The sequence below is a fragment of the Mauremys mutica genome, chromosome 1 (genome assembly GCF_020497125.1).
Source record: "Mauremys mutica isolate MM-2020 ecotype Southern chromosome 1, ASM2049712v1, whole genome shotgun sequence".
In the NCBI taxonomy this organism is placed as follows: Eukaryota; Metazoa; Chordata; order Testudines; family Geoemydidae; genus Mauremys; species Mauremys mutica.
In genome coordinates this window covers 151,033,703-151,047,074 of record NC_059072.1, presented here as the reverse complement: position 1 = coordinate 151,047,074, position 13,372 = coordinate 151,033,703, and the positions used below count along the sequence as shown (strand labels likewise).

General features: G+C 47.7%; 1 protein-coding gene across 1 annotated transcript in view; it reads left to right on the top strand.

Annotated features, from left to right (window-relative positions):
• Positions 1-7,362: 7,362 nt before the first annotated feature.
• Positions 7,363-13,372, top strand: part of CLCN1 (chloride voltage-gated channel 1) — a 101,228-nt gene continuing 95,218 nt past the window's right edge. Inside the window, exon 1 of the mRNA XM_044989779.1 lies at positions 7,363-7,455. Within this exon, the coding sequence (XP_044845714.1) occupies positions 7,363-7,455 (93 nt within the window). The remainder of the gene's footprint in view (positions 7,456-13,372) is intronic.

Here is a 13,372-nt window from a genome sequence, read left to right as displayed (position 1 = left end):
CCATTTAGGGATCCAGGTCAAAAATCTGTCTGGGGATTGGTCCTGCTTTGAGCAGTGAGTTGGACTAGATGACCTCCTGAGGTCCCTTCTGTCATAACTATAAAGGGAAAGGAACAGCCCTCTTGTGTACAATACTATAAAATCCCTCCTGGCCAGAGACACCAAAATCCTTTTACCTGTAAAGGGTTAAGAAGCTCAGGTAACCTGGCTGACACCTGACCCAAAGGACCAATAAGGGGCCAAGATATTTTCAAATCTTGGTCGGGAGAAGGCTTTTGTTTGTGTGCTCTTTGTTTTGGGGTTGTTCGCTCTTGGGACTAAGAGGGATCAGACATCAATCCAGGCTCTCCAAATCTTTCTGAACTAGTCTCTCATATTTCAAACTTGTAAGTAACAGCCAGGCAAAGCGTGTTAGTTTTATCTTTGTTTTCTCAACTTGTAAATGTTCCTTTTTGCTAAGAGGATTTACCTCTGTTTGCTGTAACTTTGAACCTAAGGCTAGAGGGGGTTCCTCTGGGCTCTATGAATCTGATTACCCTGTAAAGTTATTTTCCATCCTGATTTTATAGAGATGATTTTTACCTTTCTTTCTTTAATTAAAAGCCTTATTTTTAAGACCCTGATTGATTTTTCCTTGTTTTAAGATCCAAGGGGGTTGGATCTGCACTCACCAGGAATTGGTGCGGGGGGTGGGTGGGAAGTAGGGGGAATGGTTAATTTCTCCTTGTTTTAAGATCCAGGGGTTTGGATCTGTGTTCACCAAGAACTTGGTGGAGAAGTCTCTCAAGGCTACTGGGAGGGAGATAGTCTGGGGGGAAGGTAGACAGAGTTTCCCAAACAACTCTTAAAGGATTTGGGTGGTGGCAGTAAAACCCGATCTAAGCTGGTAATTAAGCTTAGAGGTTCTTATGCAGGTCCCTACATCTGTACCCTAGAGTTCAGAGTGGGGAAGGAACCTTGACACTTTCCAACCCTGATATTCTATGATAGGCATCTTCCTACAGCCTGGACTTAGGCACCTATCTCCAAGAAAGGGGTGGTGCTTAGGACACTTTCATTGCCATTTCCTATTGGCTAACCTAGGCAGGAAGTCATCTAGAGTGCTGGCTTTTGCACATTCTAAGCCGCCTTTCGCTCCCCATTCATTGTACAGGGACTCTAACTCAGGCTTTGTGGAACACAGTGGCATTCCAGTGATTTTCTAGGTGCTTAGGACGCTGAGCATTGCAACGCCTAAGTCCCTTTGTGAATCTGGGCCAAAATGATTGGGCTGTGAGCCAAATAAAGGACTTTTCAGTCATACTATAGCATTCCATACATGCAGCCCAGTCAGGGGCGGCTCTAGGCACCCGCAAAGCAAGCACCTGTTTGGGGCGGCATGGGAGCTGAGAACCAACAGGGGGCTCTGGGAGCTGTAGTTTCTTGGTCAGCTCCCTGCCTATAAAGCCAGCCCTGGAACAGGGAAAGAACTACATTTCCCAGCATTCCCTTGGCCACTACCAATTGGAAAGGAAGGAGGGGGACCTCATGCGGCAGCGTGTGCTGTGAGTGGAGAGTGGTAGAGAGACCATATTTTAACATTAAAAAACCAGGACACTCCAGGGGGAGGGAAGCCCCCCTCTGCCACCATCCACTCCCTCCGACTGCCCCCCACAGAAACCCCAACCCATCCAACCCCCCCTGCTCCCTGTCCCCTGATCACCCCCTCCCGGGACCCCTGCCCCTAACTGCCCCTTGGGACTCCACCCCCTATCTAAGCCTCCCTTCTCCTTGTCCCCAACTGCCCCCTCCTGAGACCCCGCCCCCTACCTGTCCCCTAACAAACCCCTGGGACTCCCATGCCTATCCAACTGCTGCCTGTCCCCTGACTGCCTCCCCCGAACCTCTGCCCCATCCAACCCCCCTTCTCCCTGTCCCTTCACTGTCCCTCCGGAACCCCCTACCCCTTATCCAGCCCCCCAGCCCCCTTACCGTGCCACTCAGACCAGCGTGTCTGGCTCCGCGCAGCACCAGACACGCTGCTGCATACATGCTGCTGTGCTCCCCCGCGGAGCCCACAGCCCCCCCCCCCCACACACCCAGCACCTGCCTTCCAGATTTGAATACCTCAAAATTCAGGAGTGCTCAAGCTCAGTTTGGGCAGCTGTTAGTCCATTTCTCCCAAATCAAATATACTGATCCACTGTAACTTGCTGTAGAAAAGGTAGGATAAAATTGAGCAAGAAATGCTTCCCAGTGGTCATTAGGACTGGAATTACTATTTTCAACAGCCATTGCCTTTTTGTTTGTTTGTTTGTTTAAAAGGAAGACAGTGAAATTGCATTGGCAAATTCCCCATAGAAAGAAAGAGTGCAACAATAGAATAATAAAGGCACCTCAACTTTTCCTCATTTATGGAGGACAGCCTTATAATATGCATCCAGATAGCCTCCAATCACACAAGCTGAAAATTGTTCCACTTTACTGCAGCTCTGTAACCTTATGGGAACCAATCCTGTCTGTGTTTTGTGCACATCCAAAATTCCTGCTGAATGACCGGCCCTGGGAGCGAGTTACCGGTGACCCAGGGCTGCGGCGGAAGGAGGGTGCAGGTGGGGGTGGGGGGAGCCCAGGGCTGGGGTGGCAGCGGGGTGCGGGGAGGGCACTGGTGGGGGGGAAAGAGGGAAGCCCAGGGCTGGGGCAGCAGGGAGGGGGGCAGGGGGGAGCCCAGGGCTGGGGCAGCAGGGGGGTTGCGGGGGGGAGCCCAGGGCTGGGACGGGGGCAGCCAACATTTTTTTTGCTTGGGGCAGCAAAAAACCTAGAGCCGGCCCTGATCCCAGTTCTGCCTAGAGTGCAGTGCAGTGCCTAGAGAAGTCAGTGTGAGCTGCAGAAGCTCAGCATCTCAGAAAATGAAGTTACTCATTTAGGTGCTTAAATGTGGATATAAATTTTAAGAACCTATGGCCTAGTCTATACTACAGAATTAGGTCAACATAAGGCAGCTTACTTTAACCGAACTCTGTGTCTACACTAAAATGTTGCTCTCACCGATGTAACTCACCCAGTCCACTGACTTAAAAACTTCACCTCCACGAATGTCCTAAAAGTTAGTGTTGAAGTAGTTAGGTCTGTGCAGGGGTCCCCTTTGCCAAGCCCCAACCTTCTCTGACGTTAGGCTGATCGACTGTCGCTGCCTTTCAGATGCCATCCCTCAATGTCCCCCACTGACAGTTAAATCAGTGCAAGCACTCCTGGTGAGGACATGCATCACTGACACAAGAAGCATAGTGTGGACATGCAAAAATGATTTAATTATTGCAATGGCTGTATGTCGTCGTAACTTAGGTTAACATAATTTTGTAGTGTAGACATACCCTAATTGAACTAACCTCATTATCTGTAGACTGATTCTTGCCTACATATTTATACCTGCCCCAGGAAATTTCCACCACATGCGTCTAACGAAGTGGGTGTTCACCCACAAAAGCTTATGCTCCAATACATCTGTTAGTCTATAAGGTGCCACAGGACTCATTCTCGCTTTTTACATACCCTAAATTGAAAATGGTGGCCTTGTTGTTAAGTGTATTGCATATCTAGTGAAATTCTCAGCCATATCAAGCTGAGGCATATTTAGATTCAACTTCCTTCCTTTCCTTTGATGATTCCCTCTTTTATAAACTTGGCTTTATTTGAGATCCCAGAATTGGGCTGAATGACTGTACCAGGGACAAACACTGGTGGGCGCTGTAGAGAAAAGAACCTGATAATTTTATCTCAAGGAAGCAAAAGTAAGCAGACTAATGATTTGGTAAAAGGCAAGATCACCTTGCTCCCCACCTTGCTTCCCACCCCAGAAAATACTGTGAAGAAGATGATTACAGCACAGGGAAGGCTGTAAGAGCTAAGGAGCTCCAAGCCTGGTTACCATACAGCATTTAGCAGTAAGCCTGTGTTGAGGTGTCTGGGTCTGACTCTGAATGTTCCCAGATTTAAGGGGATGATGTTGATGTTCTAATTTGATGTTCACTTGCTACAATTATTATAACATTCGCGGGTGTGACAAGTCAGATGCAGCATTTCACAAGGCTCATTTGTTGCCCTCATCTCACAGCTGGGAGCGAGAGGGAGAGAAGTGCCTAAGGGCTTGTCTACACTACAGGTTGTATCAGTATAACTTATGTGGCTCAGGGCTGAGAATAAGCCACCCCCCTGAGCAAGGTAAGTTCTTTGAGTGATTGTTAATGTTCTCTCTCTCTCGCTTGTGAGTGATCCCTTAGCCTTTCAGTCTTCTAGTTAGAGTTGTTCTTAGATAGTTATCAGATAGTTAAATACCATTGTATTCAGGTGTCTGGAAGCTAATTCCAGCACCAGCCATGGGCTGCAGGGCATGCCGCAAGCCCAGGGTTTCAAAGCCTGTGCCACGTGCCACAAGTCTATGCCTAACAGTGACCCCCACGACTCCTGTCTCCAGTGTCTGGGAGAGGCTCATCAGGCAGAGCTTTGCAAAATCTGCAAGGCCTTCAAGCCGTGCACTAAGAAAGAAAGAAACTTTTGCCTTAAGCAGTTGCTCATGGACGACGCATTACAACCACCGGCCTCAGACTGACTGGCACCGGCTTCCTCGGTGCAAAGTGCCTCATCATCCGTGTATGATCCGGCACTGCCCAGGCACAGTAAATCGCTGGCACTGAGACTGGACGACCAACCTCGGTACTGGTCGACCTCTCTGGCACCGACTAAGCGGCCCAAGAAATGGGAAAGAGGGTGCTCTCCCCAAAGAGCTGCTAAGCAGCTCAAAGAAGCTCCCAGCATGCAAAGACAGATTGCAGGCCCGAGCCAAGAACTGGCACCATCAACTCCGGAGCCACATGCCCCATTGAGTCCGGTACTCAGCGAATTCAATGCCAACGAATGTCTGGAGGAGGTCCTGGAACACCCCTTCATGACCGACACTTTCGAGGCAGTGAAAGACCTCATTGAGCTGTTGGTGCCAAACCCCCTCCCATGCAGGGAGAAGCCTCCGGCACTGCCCAAGAGGGTGCCATCCAGAGGGAAGCCGGCAATGGTGCGCCGCTCAAGGTGACTGTTCTGGCACTGCTTATGGCACTGTTCTCATTTGAGCTCGGTGTCCCGCTACTCCCTGGCACCCGTGGCCCAGCACGAGGTTATGGCACCAGAGGTGACTACACACCGGTTCACGATGCCATTGGTCATCTGGCACCAGAACATGGCACCGACAACCTCACTGGCACCAAGTGAGAGGCAATGGTCCCGGTCCCGAGACTCCTGGTACAGTTCGCAGACCTGGTCAGCCAGGGACTGCTCCCTGGCCCACACCTCATGGCACCCTATGGACGCTCAATGTTTGGCACCACCCCGGTCCTCTCCGTCGGCATCCTCCGTTTCTGAGGCCGACTCCCGTCGCTCCAGCTATAGCAGGCATTGGACAGTGGCCAGCAGAGAATCCCACTCAGCATGGCAGCCATAGTGGCCTCCTCTGAGTCACTGGCCTTTCTGGACCCCATGGGCCTACCATCAACAGCAGGGCACCAACTCCAGAGTCTCCAGGTCCGGGCACTCCATGCAACACCATTCCAGGTCGCCACACAGACACGCATCAATGACAAGGGAGGCGGCTCTCTCCAGGCCACCCCGGATCCCCTAGAGCAACTGGCAATGCCAGGCCTGAGACGGTGCCAAGCACTGTGACACCACGAGAGGTGTCAGCCCAGTCGGGCCCTGAAGTAACCCAGGCCTATGGGGACACACAGGAGGGTCTAGATGAGGGCAGTCAGCAGCAACTCACTTCCTCCTCTTCCCCAGACGAGGCGGTGGCGGGTACATCAGTCTCAGTACCATCACCAATTGACCAAAGGGCTCACCAGGAGCTGCTCCGCAGGATCACCCTCAACATGGGCCTCCAGGCGGAAGAAAGAGTCGAGAAATGGTGGACATCCTGGCTCCCAAGGATCCCTCCAAAGTTGCGCTTCCTCTCATAAAGACCATACAGACAAATTACAACACTATATGGCAAACCCCAGCCTTCATCATGCCAATGGCCGGTGGGTAGAAAGGAAATACTTCACCCCTTCCAAGGGCTATGAGTTCCTGTTCTGCCATCTGACTGCCTGTTCCCTAGTCGGTTCAGTAGTCAATGAGAAGGAACAAGCCTCGGCCCCAAAGACCAAGGAGGCCAAGCATCTGGACCTCTTCAGTAGGAAGGTCTAATCCTCTGGGGGCCTCCAGCTATGCATAGCCAACCAGCAGGTGATCCTTAATAGACATAATTCAACTCTTGACGGCCATGTCTAAGTTTAAGGATCGCCTGCCCCAGGACACGCACTCTAAGTTTGCTGTGTTAATCAAGGAAGGAAAGGCGGTGGCTAAGACTTCACAACAAGCTTCCCTCAATTCAGCTGACTCTGAGGCCAGAACCACTGCTTCGGGGGTAGTCATATGACAGTCAGCATGGCTCCAGGTATTGGGCTTCCCTCCAGAGGTCCAGAACAGCCTCCAAGACCTCCCCTTCGAGGGCTTGGGCCTTTTCTCGGAGCAAACAGACTCCAGGCTGCATGGCCTTAAGGATTCTAGGGCCACCCTGAAGTTGCTAGGGATGCAACCCAGAGAAAGCCCTTCAGGCCTCAGCCTCCACAGCAGAGGCAGTATCAACCCCACCCCAGACAGAAGCTGTATCGCAGGAGGGGCAGAAATAACAGGCGTAGACAGCAGAATAACGTGCCTAACTAAGGCCAGAATAAAGCCCAGTCCAGAAGCAAGCAAGGGTTTTGAAGGTGCACTTGAGGACAGTGTGCCAACCCAGTACCCAGATCCATCCCCTCAGTTTTTAAACCAGATATCCCACTTCTACCGTGCATGGTCCCATATAACATCGGACTGCTGGGTCCTATGCACAGTACAGGTGGGATACTCCCTCCAGTTTTCCTCCTTCCTTCCTTCCCTCCCACCCACCTTTCCTGTCCTTCTTCAGGGACCCCCTCTCGTGAGCAACTCCTTATGCAGGAGGTTTGTTCATTCCTCGAGATGGGGCGGTGGAGGAGGTTCCACAGGAGCTAAGGAGAAAGGGGTTTTACTCCCGTTATTTCCTAATCCCCAAGGCAAAGGGGGGTTTTCAACCCATTTTAGACCATCAACAAATTTATGGTCAAACTCCAGTTCTGCATGGTCTCCCTAAGCACGGTCATTCCATCGCTGGATCCGGGAGATTGATATGCTGCCCTCGACATGAAAGATGCCTACTTCCATATTGCCATTCATCCGGTGCACCGACACTTCCTCCGGTTTGTCATAAACCAACACCACTACCAGTTCATGGTTCTCCCGTTCGGCTTGTCCATAGCCCCCTGAGTGTTCACGAAATGCATGGTTGTGGTGGTGGCCTTCCTGCGGAAAAGGCAAATTCAAGTGTACCCATACCTCAATGACTGGCTACTGACAGGTCGTTCCAAGGACAAGGTCTGGTCCCACATGACAATGGTCATGAACACCTTTCACAGACTGGGACTCCTCCTCAATGTTCCCAAATCGTCACTCATACCTACCCAAACGATAGAGTTTATAGGAGCAGTCCTAGACTCGGTATAGGCAAAAGTGAGCCTTCCAGAGCCCAGGTTCCAAGCCATAGAGCAGATTGTGATAACAATGCTTCAATATCCCACCACGACAGTTAGGTGTTTCCTGCAGCTAATAGGGCATATGGCAGCATGCACGTATGTGGTCAAGCATGCCCGACTGAGACTCAGGCCCATACAAGCATGACTCGCAGCGTCTGTACCGAGACCCCTGGATCTTGTGGTGATGATCCTGGGACAGGTACTAGAATTCCTGCATTGGTGGCTGGACTGACCAATGGTCTGTGCAGGGGTCCCCTTTGCCAAGCCCCAACCTTCTCTGACGTTAGTAACAGACACATCAGATCTGGGCTGGAGCGTGCACTTAGGGGATCTGAAGATATAAGGCTTGTGGTGGAGGGACGATTTACCTCTCCATATCAACCTGAAGGAGTTCAGGGCAGTTCATTTGGCCTGCCAAACCTTTCACCCACTTTGCAAGGTCACAGCATGACAATCCTGACGGACAACACCACCGCCATGATCTACATAAACAGGGAGGAGCCCGCTCCTCACCCCTCTGCTGCAAGGCTCTTTTCCTCTGGGACTTCTGTATAGCCCGATCCATTCAGCTGGAAGCATCCTACCTTCCAGAGATACGGAATGAACTGGCGGATCGCCTCAGCAGGTCATACCACATGCATGAGTGGTCAGTCTGATCGGACATCATACAGTCAGTCTTCCAAAAGTGGGGTTATCCCCAAGTAGACCTCTTTGCTACCAAGAGCAACAGGCAGTGCCCTCAGTTCTGCTCATTCCAAAACCACAGTCCGGGCTCCATTGCCAACACGTTCCTAATACCATGGGGTAAGGGGCTGAAGTATGCCTTCCCTCCTATCCTGCTGGTCCACCGGGTCTGCCTCAAAATTCACAGGGACAGGGTGATGGTAATCATGATTGCCCCATCTTGGCTGCAGCGGCATTGGTACACGACCCTCCTAGAGCTGTCCGTAGATGCCCCAATAGCCCTGCCCCTCTTCTGGGATCTGATCACGTAGGACCACGGGTGCCTCCTCCACCCAAACATGCAGCCTCTACATTTCATGGCTTGGAAACTCCATGGCAAAGCAGCCATCTGGTCTTCAGTGCACACGTTTACAGCCCACTATGCTGTCAACCAACAGGCCAGAGATGATGCGGTGGTCAGCAGAGCTGTTCTTCAATCAATCATTCCATGACTCCTACCCTCCTGCAATGGTAAGCTTGGAAGTCACCTAATTGGAATGGACATGAACAATCACTCGAAGAAAGGACAGTTACTTACCTCTCGTAACTGTTGTTCTTCGAGATGTGTTGTTCACGTCCATTACAATACCCACCCCCCTTCCCCTCTGTCCGAGTCAACGGCAAGAAGGAACTGAAGGGGGATTGGGCCGGCAGGGTACTATATATACCGCCATAAGGGTACCACTCTAAGGGGCTCCCCTGCCATCCCGGTGGGAGCTGCCAAGGGAAAAAGTTTCCAATGTCCACGCACGCGGTGTGCGCACACCTAATTAGAATGGACGTCAACAACACATCTCAAAGAACAACCGTTACGAGAGGTAAGTAACCATCTTTTACGAGAGGTAAGTAACCATCTTTTACACTGACCCAAGCACTGGTGTGCACAGCACTATGTCTGCGGGAAAGCTTCTCCCACAGACACAGCTACCACTTCTCATGAAGGTGCACTGCTGTAGTGCTTCTTGTGTAGACTAGCATAACTCCTCTCTGCTACAGAAAGAGGGAGGCAGGCCAGCAGTAGCCTCCCAAGTGGTATTTTTGTCTTCCTTGGTGGCAGCATGGCTGATTTCAGTCCCCTGCCATGGGAGTCGCTGCTTGAAGCTTCATGGAGTGGGTGGTGGAGACACTCAACACACACAGTTATTGCAGGGCAATCATGGCACATGTACTTTGGATCCTGAATATCTAAAAATAAAACCTTTTCTAAAAAGGTTGTTTAACAATAATAAATGAAAAAAAAAATTTAAACAGTCTGATAGTTCTCCAACTGTCCACCAGAGAGAGGGCAGGCAAGGCTTAAATTCCTTTTAAAGAAAATAATCGCTTTTAACTCTGCTGGGCTCAGCAAACCTGAACATAGCATTGCCAGGCAGGTGAGAGGAACAGATCAAACCTGCAGTTACAGGTGACCAGCAAAAAAACCCCAACCTATTGGTCTGTGACTTTTTTTACTAGGCATTGATGTTTGGAGGAGAGCTGAGCAAATAATGGATTTTCTGGTTCAAGGACCAAACCAGCACTTAAAAGAGAAATTCGATTCAACCTAAAATGATTTTTTTTTATTTTGTTGAATCAAAATACTCAAAAAATAAAAATTATTTCAAATCAGCTGAAGAGTTTTGGGTTGATTTGAAATGAAAGGGTTTGTTTTTTCAGTTTGTTTTGTTTCAATTTGTGGACCAAAATGTTTCAGTTGTCTTGAAACAATTTTTTCTGAAAAAGCTGCAAAGAGTCCTGTGGCACTTTATAGACAGATATATTGGAGCATGAGCTTTCATGGGTGAATACCCACTTCATCAGATGCATGTAGTGGAATTTTTTTTGAGTTTTTCAATTCACTTGTTTTCAGGTGTTTTCTCTCCTTTTTTTTTTTTTTTTTCCAAAATCTGAATTTCAAACACTGTTTTGGAAAGCAAAGTCAAAGCAAAATGTTTTCTTATTTTTAAAATGAAACATTTTGAAACAAAAAAGTTAAAATGAAATGTTTTGACTTAAAAAAAAACAGTTTTTCAGGTTTTTTCCTGGCTGAAACTATTAATCAAATTCCACCAGAATTCACAAATAGTTTCAGAGCACCAAAACCCACATTTTTTTATTAAAAATATTTATTAAAAAAGAATTGCCCAGCTCTAGTTCAGAGAAGGCCTGAAAGTCTGTCCTACCCTGCCCCCCTCCCCCTCCCAGGTTTTTTTTACATTAGAAGAAATTAAGGTTCTAAAAATCCATTTTTTCCTGAAAGACTCTAACGAGAACTATATCGCATTCTAGAACCAGAGACACCAAGCAGGGTAAAACACAACTGAGTGAGAGAGGAAGGGATTTGCATTCAGATAACATTTAAAACTCCTTGGGCCTAATTCTGCACACATTTATTCAGGCACAACCCTTTTCAATGCATTTTGCACTCCCATAACTGTGAGCAGAATTTGCCCCTTTGTATTTTTTGATGCCTGAATTGTGGTGTCATTCTTACATAAGAAAGGAGCAAAAAAGGGCACAACCTCTTTTTTCCCTTTGCATTAATGGTCTTAATTGATTTTACTTTAAGTCTTCGCAAACATAAACCAGCCTTGCTACCCTCAACCCACAGCTATGGCCTGTTTCATGCACCACATGCTGGGTAATAACACAAGAGGACTCCATGTTTTTAAACCTAAGCTGGCTCTTTATAAAGATAACTACTTACACAGAGGGAATCCCACATATATCAAACATGCAAAAAATATAACATTAAGATTTCAAAGTCAAGCACTTAGCAATAGATTTTCAAAGGTATTTAGGTATCTGGACACCCAAGTCAGATTTTCAGATGCATCTTGGCACCTAACTCAATGGGATCTAGGCACCTAGGATCTTGAAAATCCCTCCAGGCACCTATCTACAGCTTTAGGTGCCTCAATACCTTTGAAAATCCAACACTTAACATTTAGGAAATTCCAGAATTAATACTACCCATGTAACCTTAATTCGGTCCTCTTGTGCATATGCATTATGATATAATATTTAATTACATGATCACATACTGTGTTTTCCCACATGGATCATCACCAGCATTTCTATTGTCAAATCCACAGCACCAACATTTATTACTTGAACTGAAGAAGTGACTGGTAGCAGAAGTAAGCTATTACCTTCTTTGTGGGATAGCTACTAGTAGGTGGTGTGATACACACTTTGCCAGTAGTTAGATAAGTATTTGCTCGGTTGCAGTAGAATGCAGTAGAATCAGAATTCCTGGCTCTGGGAGGCAAATGTAGTCTAGTGGTTAGAGCAGTGGTTACAGGCAGAACAGCCAAGCACACAGGTCTATCATATTCTTTCTGAAATGCAGTATGGCTGAGTGGAAGGGACTTGGATCTGCCATGTGAGGATCCTGGATTCCATTCTAAACTCTGTCTGACATGAGCTTATCTGAAAAATAGGGAGAATGATAGCTGGCAGCTAAGAGAGGGATATGAGGCTTTGCTTAGTAATCAGGTTTGTGAAGTGCGCAGAAATATTAACTGAGACTTGAACTCATAGTCTCTGTCCCAGCTTAGAGCACATTTGCCAGAGGGTATTTTGTTGGGGGAGGGAGAAGATCGCTCTCTCTTTCTCTCAGCAGTCAGGATCTAGGCTGACTTAGGAAGGTGGGATGGCATCCTGAATTTAGGACTGTCCTGCAAAATTCAGGATAGGAGGCAAATCTAGCCCAGCCCTTGCAGATGCTAAACAGGAAATGCACAGATTGCTTCTCTTCTGTTCCTGTGACCATGTCCGCACCAGTGCAGGGATGAAGTTTTCTATGTATGTTCACAAGTCCTGCCACACAGAGTCTCAAATAACTCCGCCATACTTCAGTCCCTCTGCCTAGGGTAGTTGTATGGTTGATCTCCATATAGGGGGCATTTCTCCTTTCCCCCTTCTAATGAGAGTTATTTTCCTTTCTTACTCTCAGATCTTTTTCTGGAGTTCAGTCAGACAAATAACAGATGTTCCATGGGCAGACTTTGCCTGCCCCACTCCCAACCTTGGCCGTAGAGATCATCTATAAAGTTCAATGACCCTATTAAGGGATCATATAAAAGAATGGACCCTTTTAAAATTCGCACATCACCCTGTCCAAACCAAATGAGGCTAGTAACTTGCTAAAAAAATTTGCTGTTCATATTGTCAGACCTACACAATCCCACAAAGACTGTTAAGATGTTGAAATAAGCATATATTTATAGGGGCACAGAACAAAGAGCAGGGGTATTCAGTGATAAATTAGCTTTGGGCACACAACAAACACCCACCGGAAAGTAAAATTTAAGAAATTTTTCCCCAACCCAAATCGTGTGTACCCCTTCTGCCAGGTGGTGTCAGCAGCAACAAGGACTCCTCTTAACAGCACTAAACAGAACTGGCTTTAGGCCCCATCCAGAAATCTGGAAAAACTAACCACCACCCCTGAGCACCTCCAAGGTAATACTTCCCTCTTGCAAGCACTGAGCCTGTGTACAACAAAATAAAACTTCTATTAAACCCAGCATTAATTTGTGAAACCACCACAATCACAATTCAAAAGCATGTAATCCTCAGCAAACACCCACCTCACAGTACATTGGACAGTGTACCTTGCTTCAGTTTCCCACCATGCGGTGTGAAAGTCCAAGGAATGGATATCCCTTTTGTGACGTTGCACCCCATAATGCTTTATAGAAATATGCTTATGAATGTAAATATGACATAACTGGAATATGTTTTATGCTACATATGCCATGTAACATATCTCTGCAAAGGTTATGATCGACTGAATATATTCATCCTATTTGTATGCATGTATCATTTTTGTATTTGAAGTTATGAATATTGGCTGTTTACTTATTGATGTTAAGTAGCCTTAGTAAGGCATTTGGTCAGCTTCTTAAGAAAGGAATTTGCAAGTTAAGTGGCCAATCAAGAAACGCTTAATGGAAAATGGACCTTGGAAGACTCCAATCCACATAAGAAGTCTACTTGGGGGTGTTCAAGGTAGCACGTGAGCAATGGCTGCTGCCTGTAAAGTTCTGAGT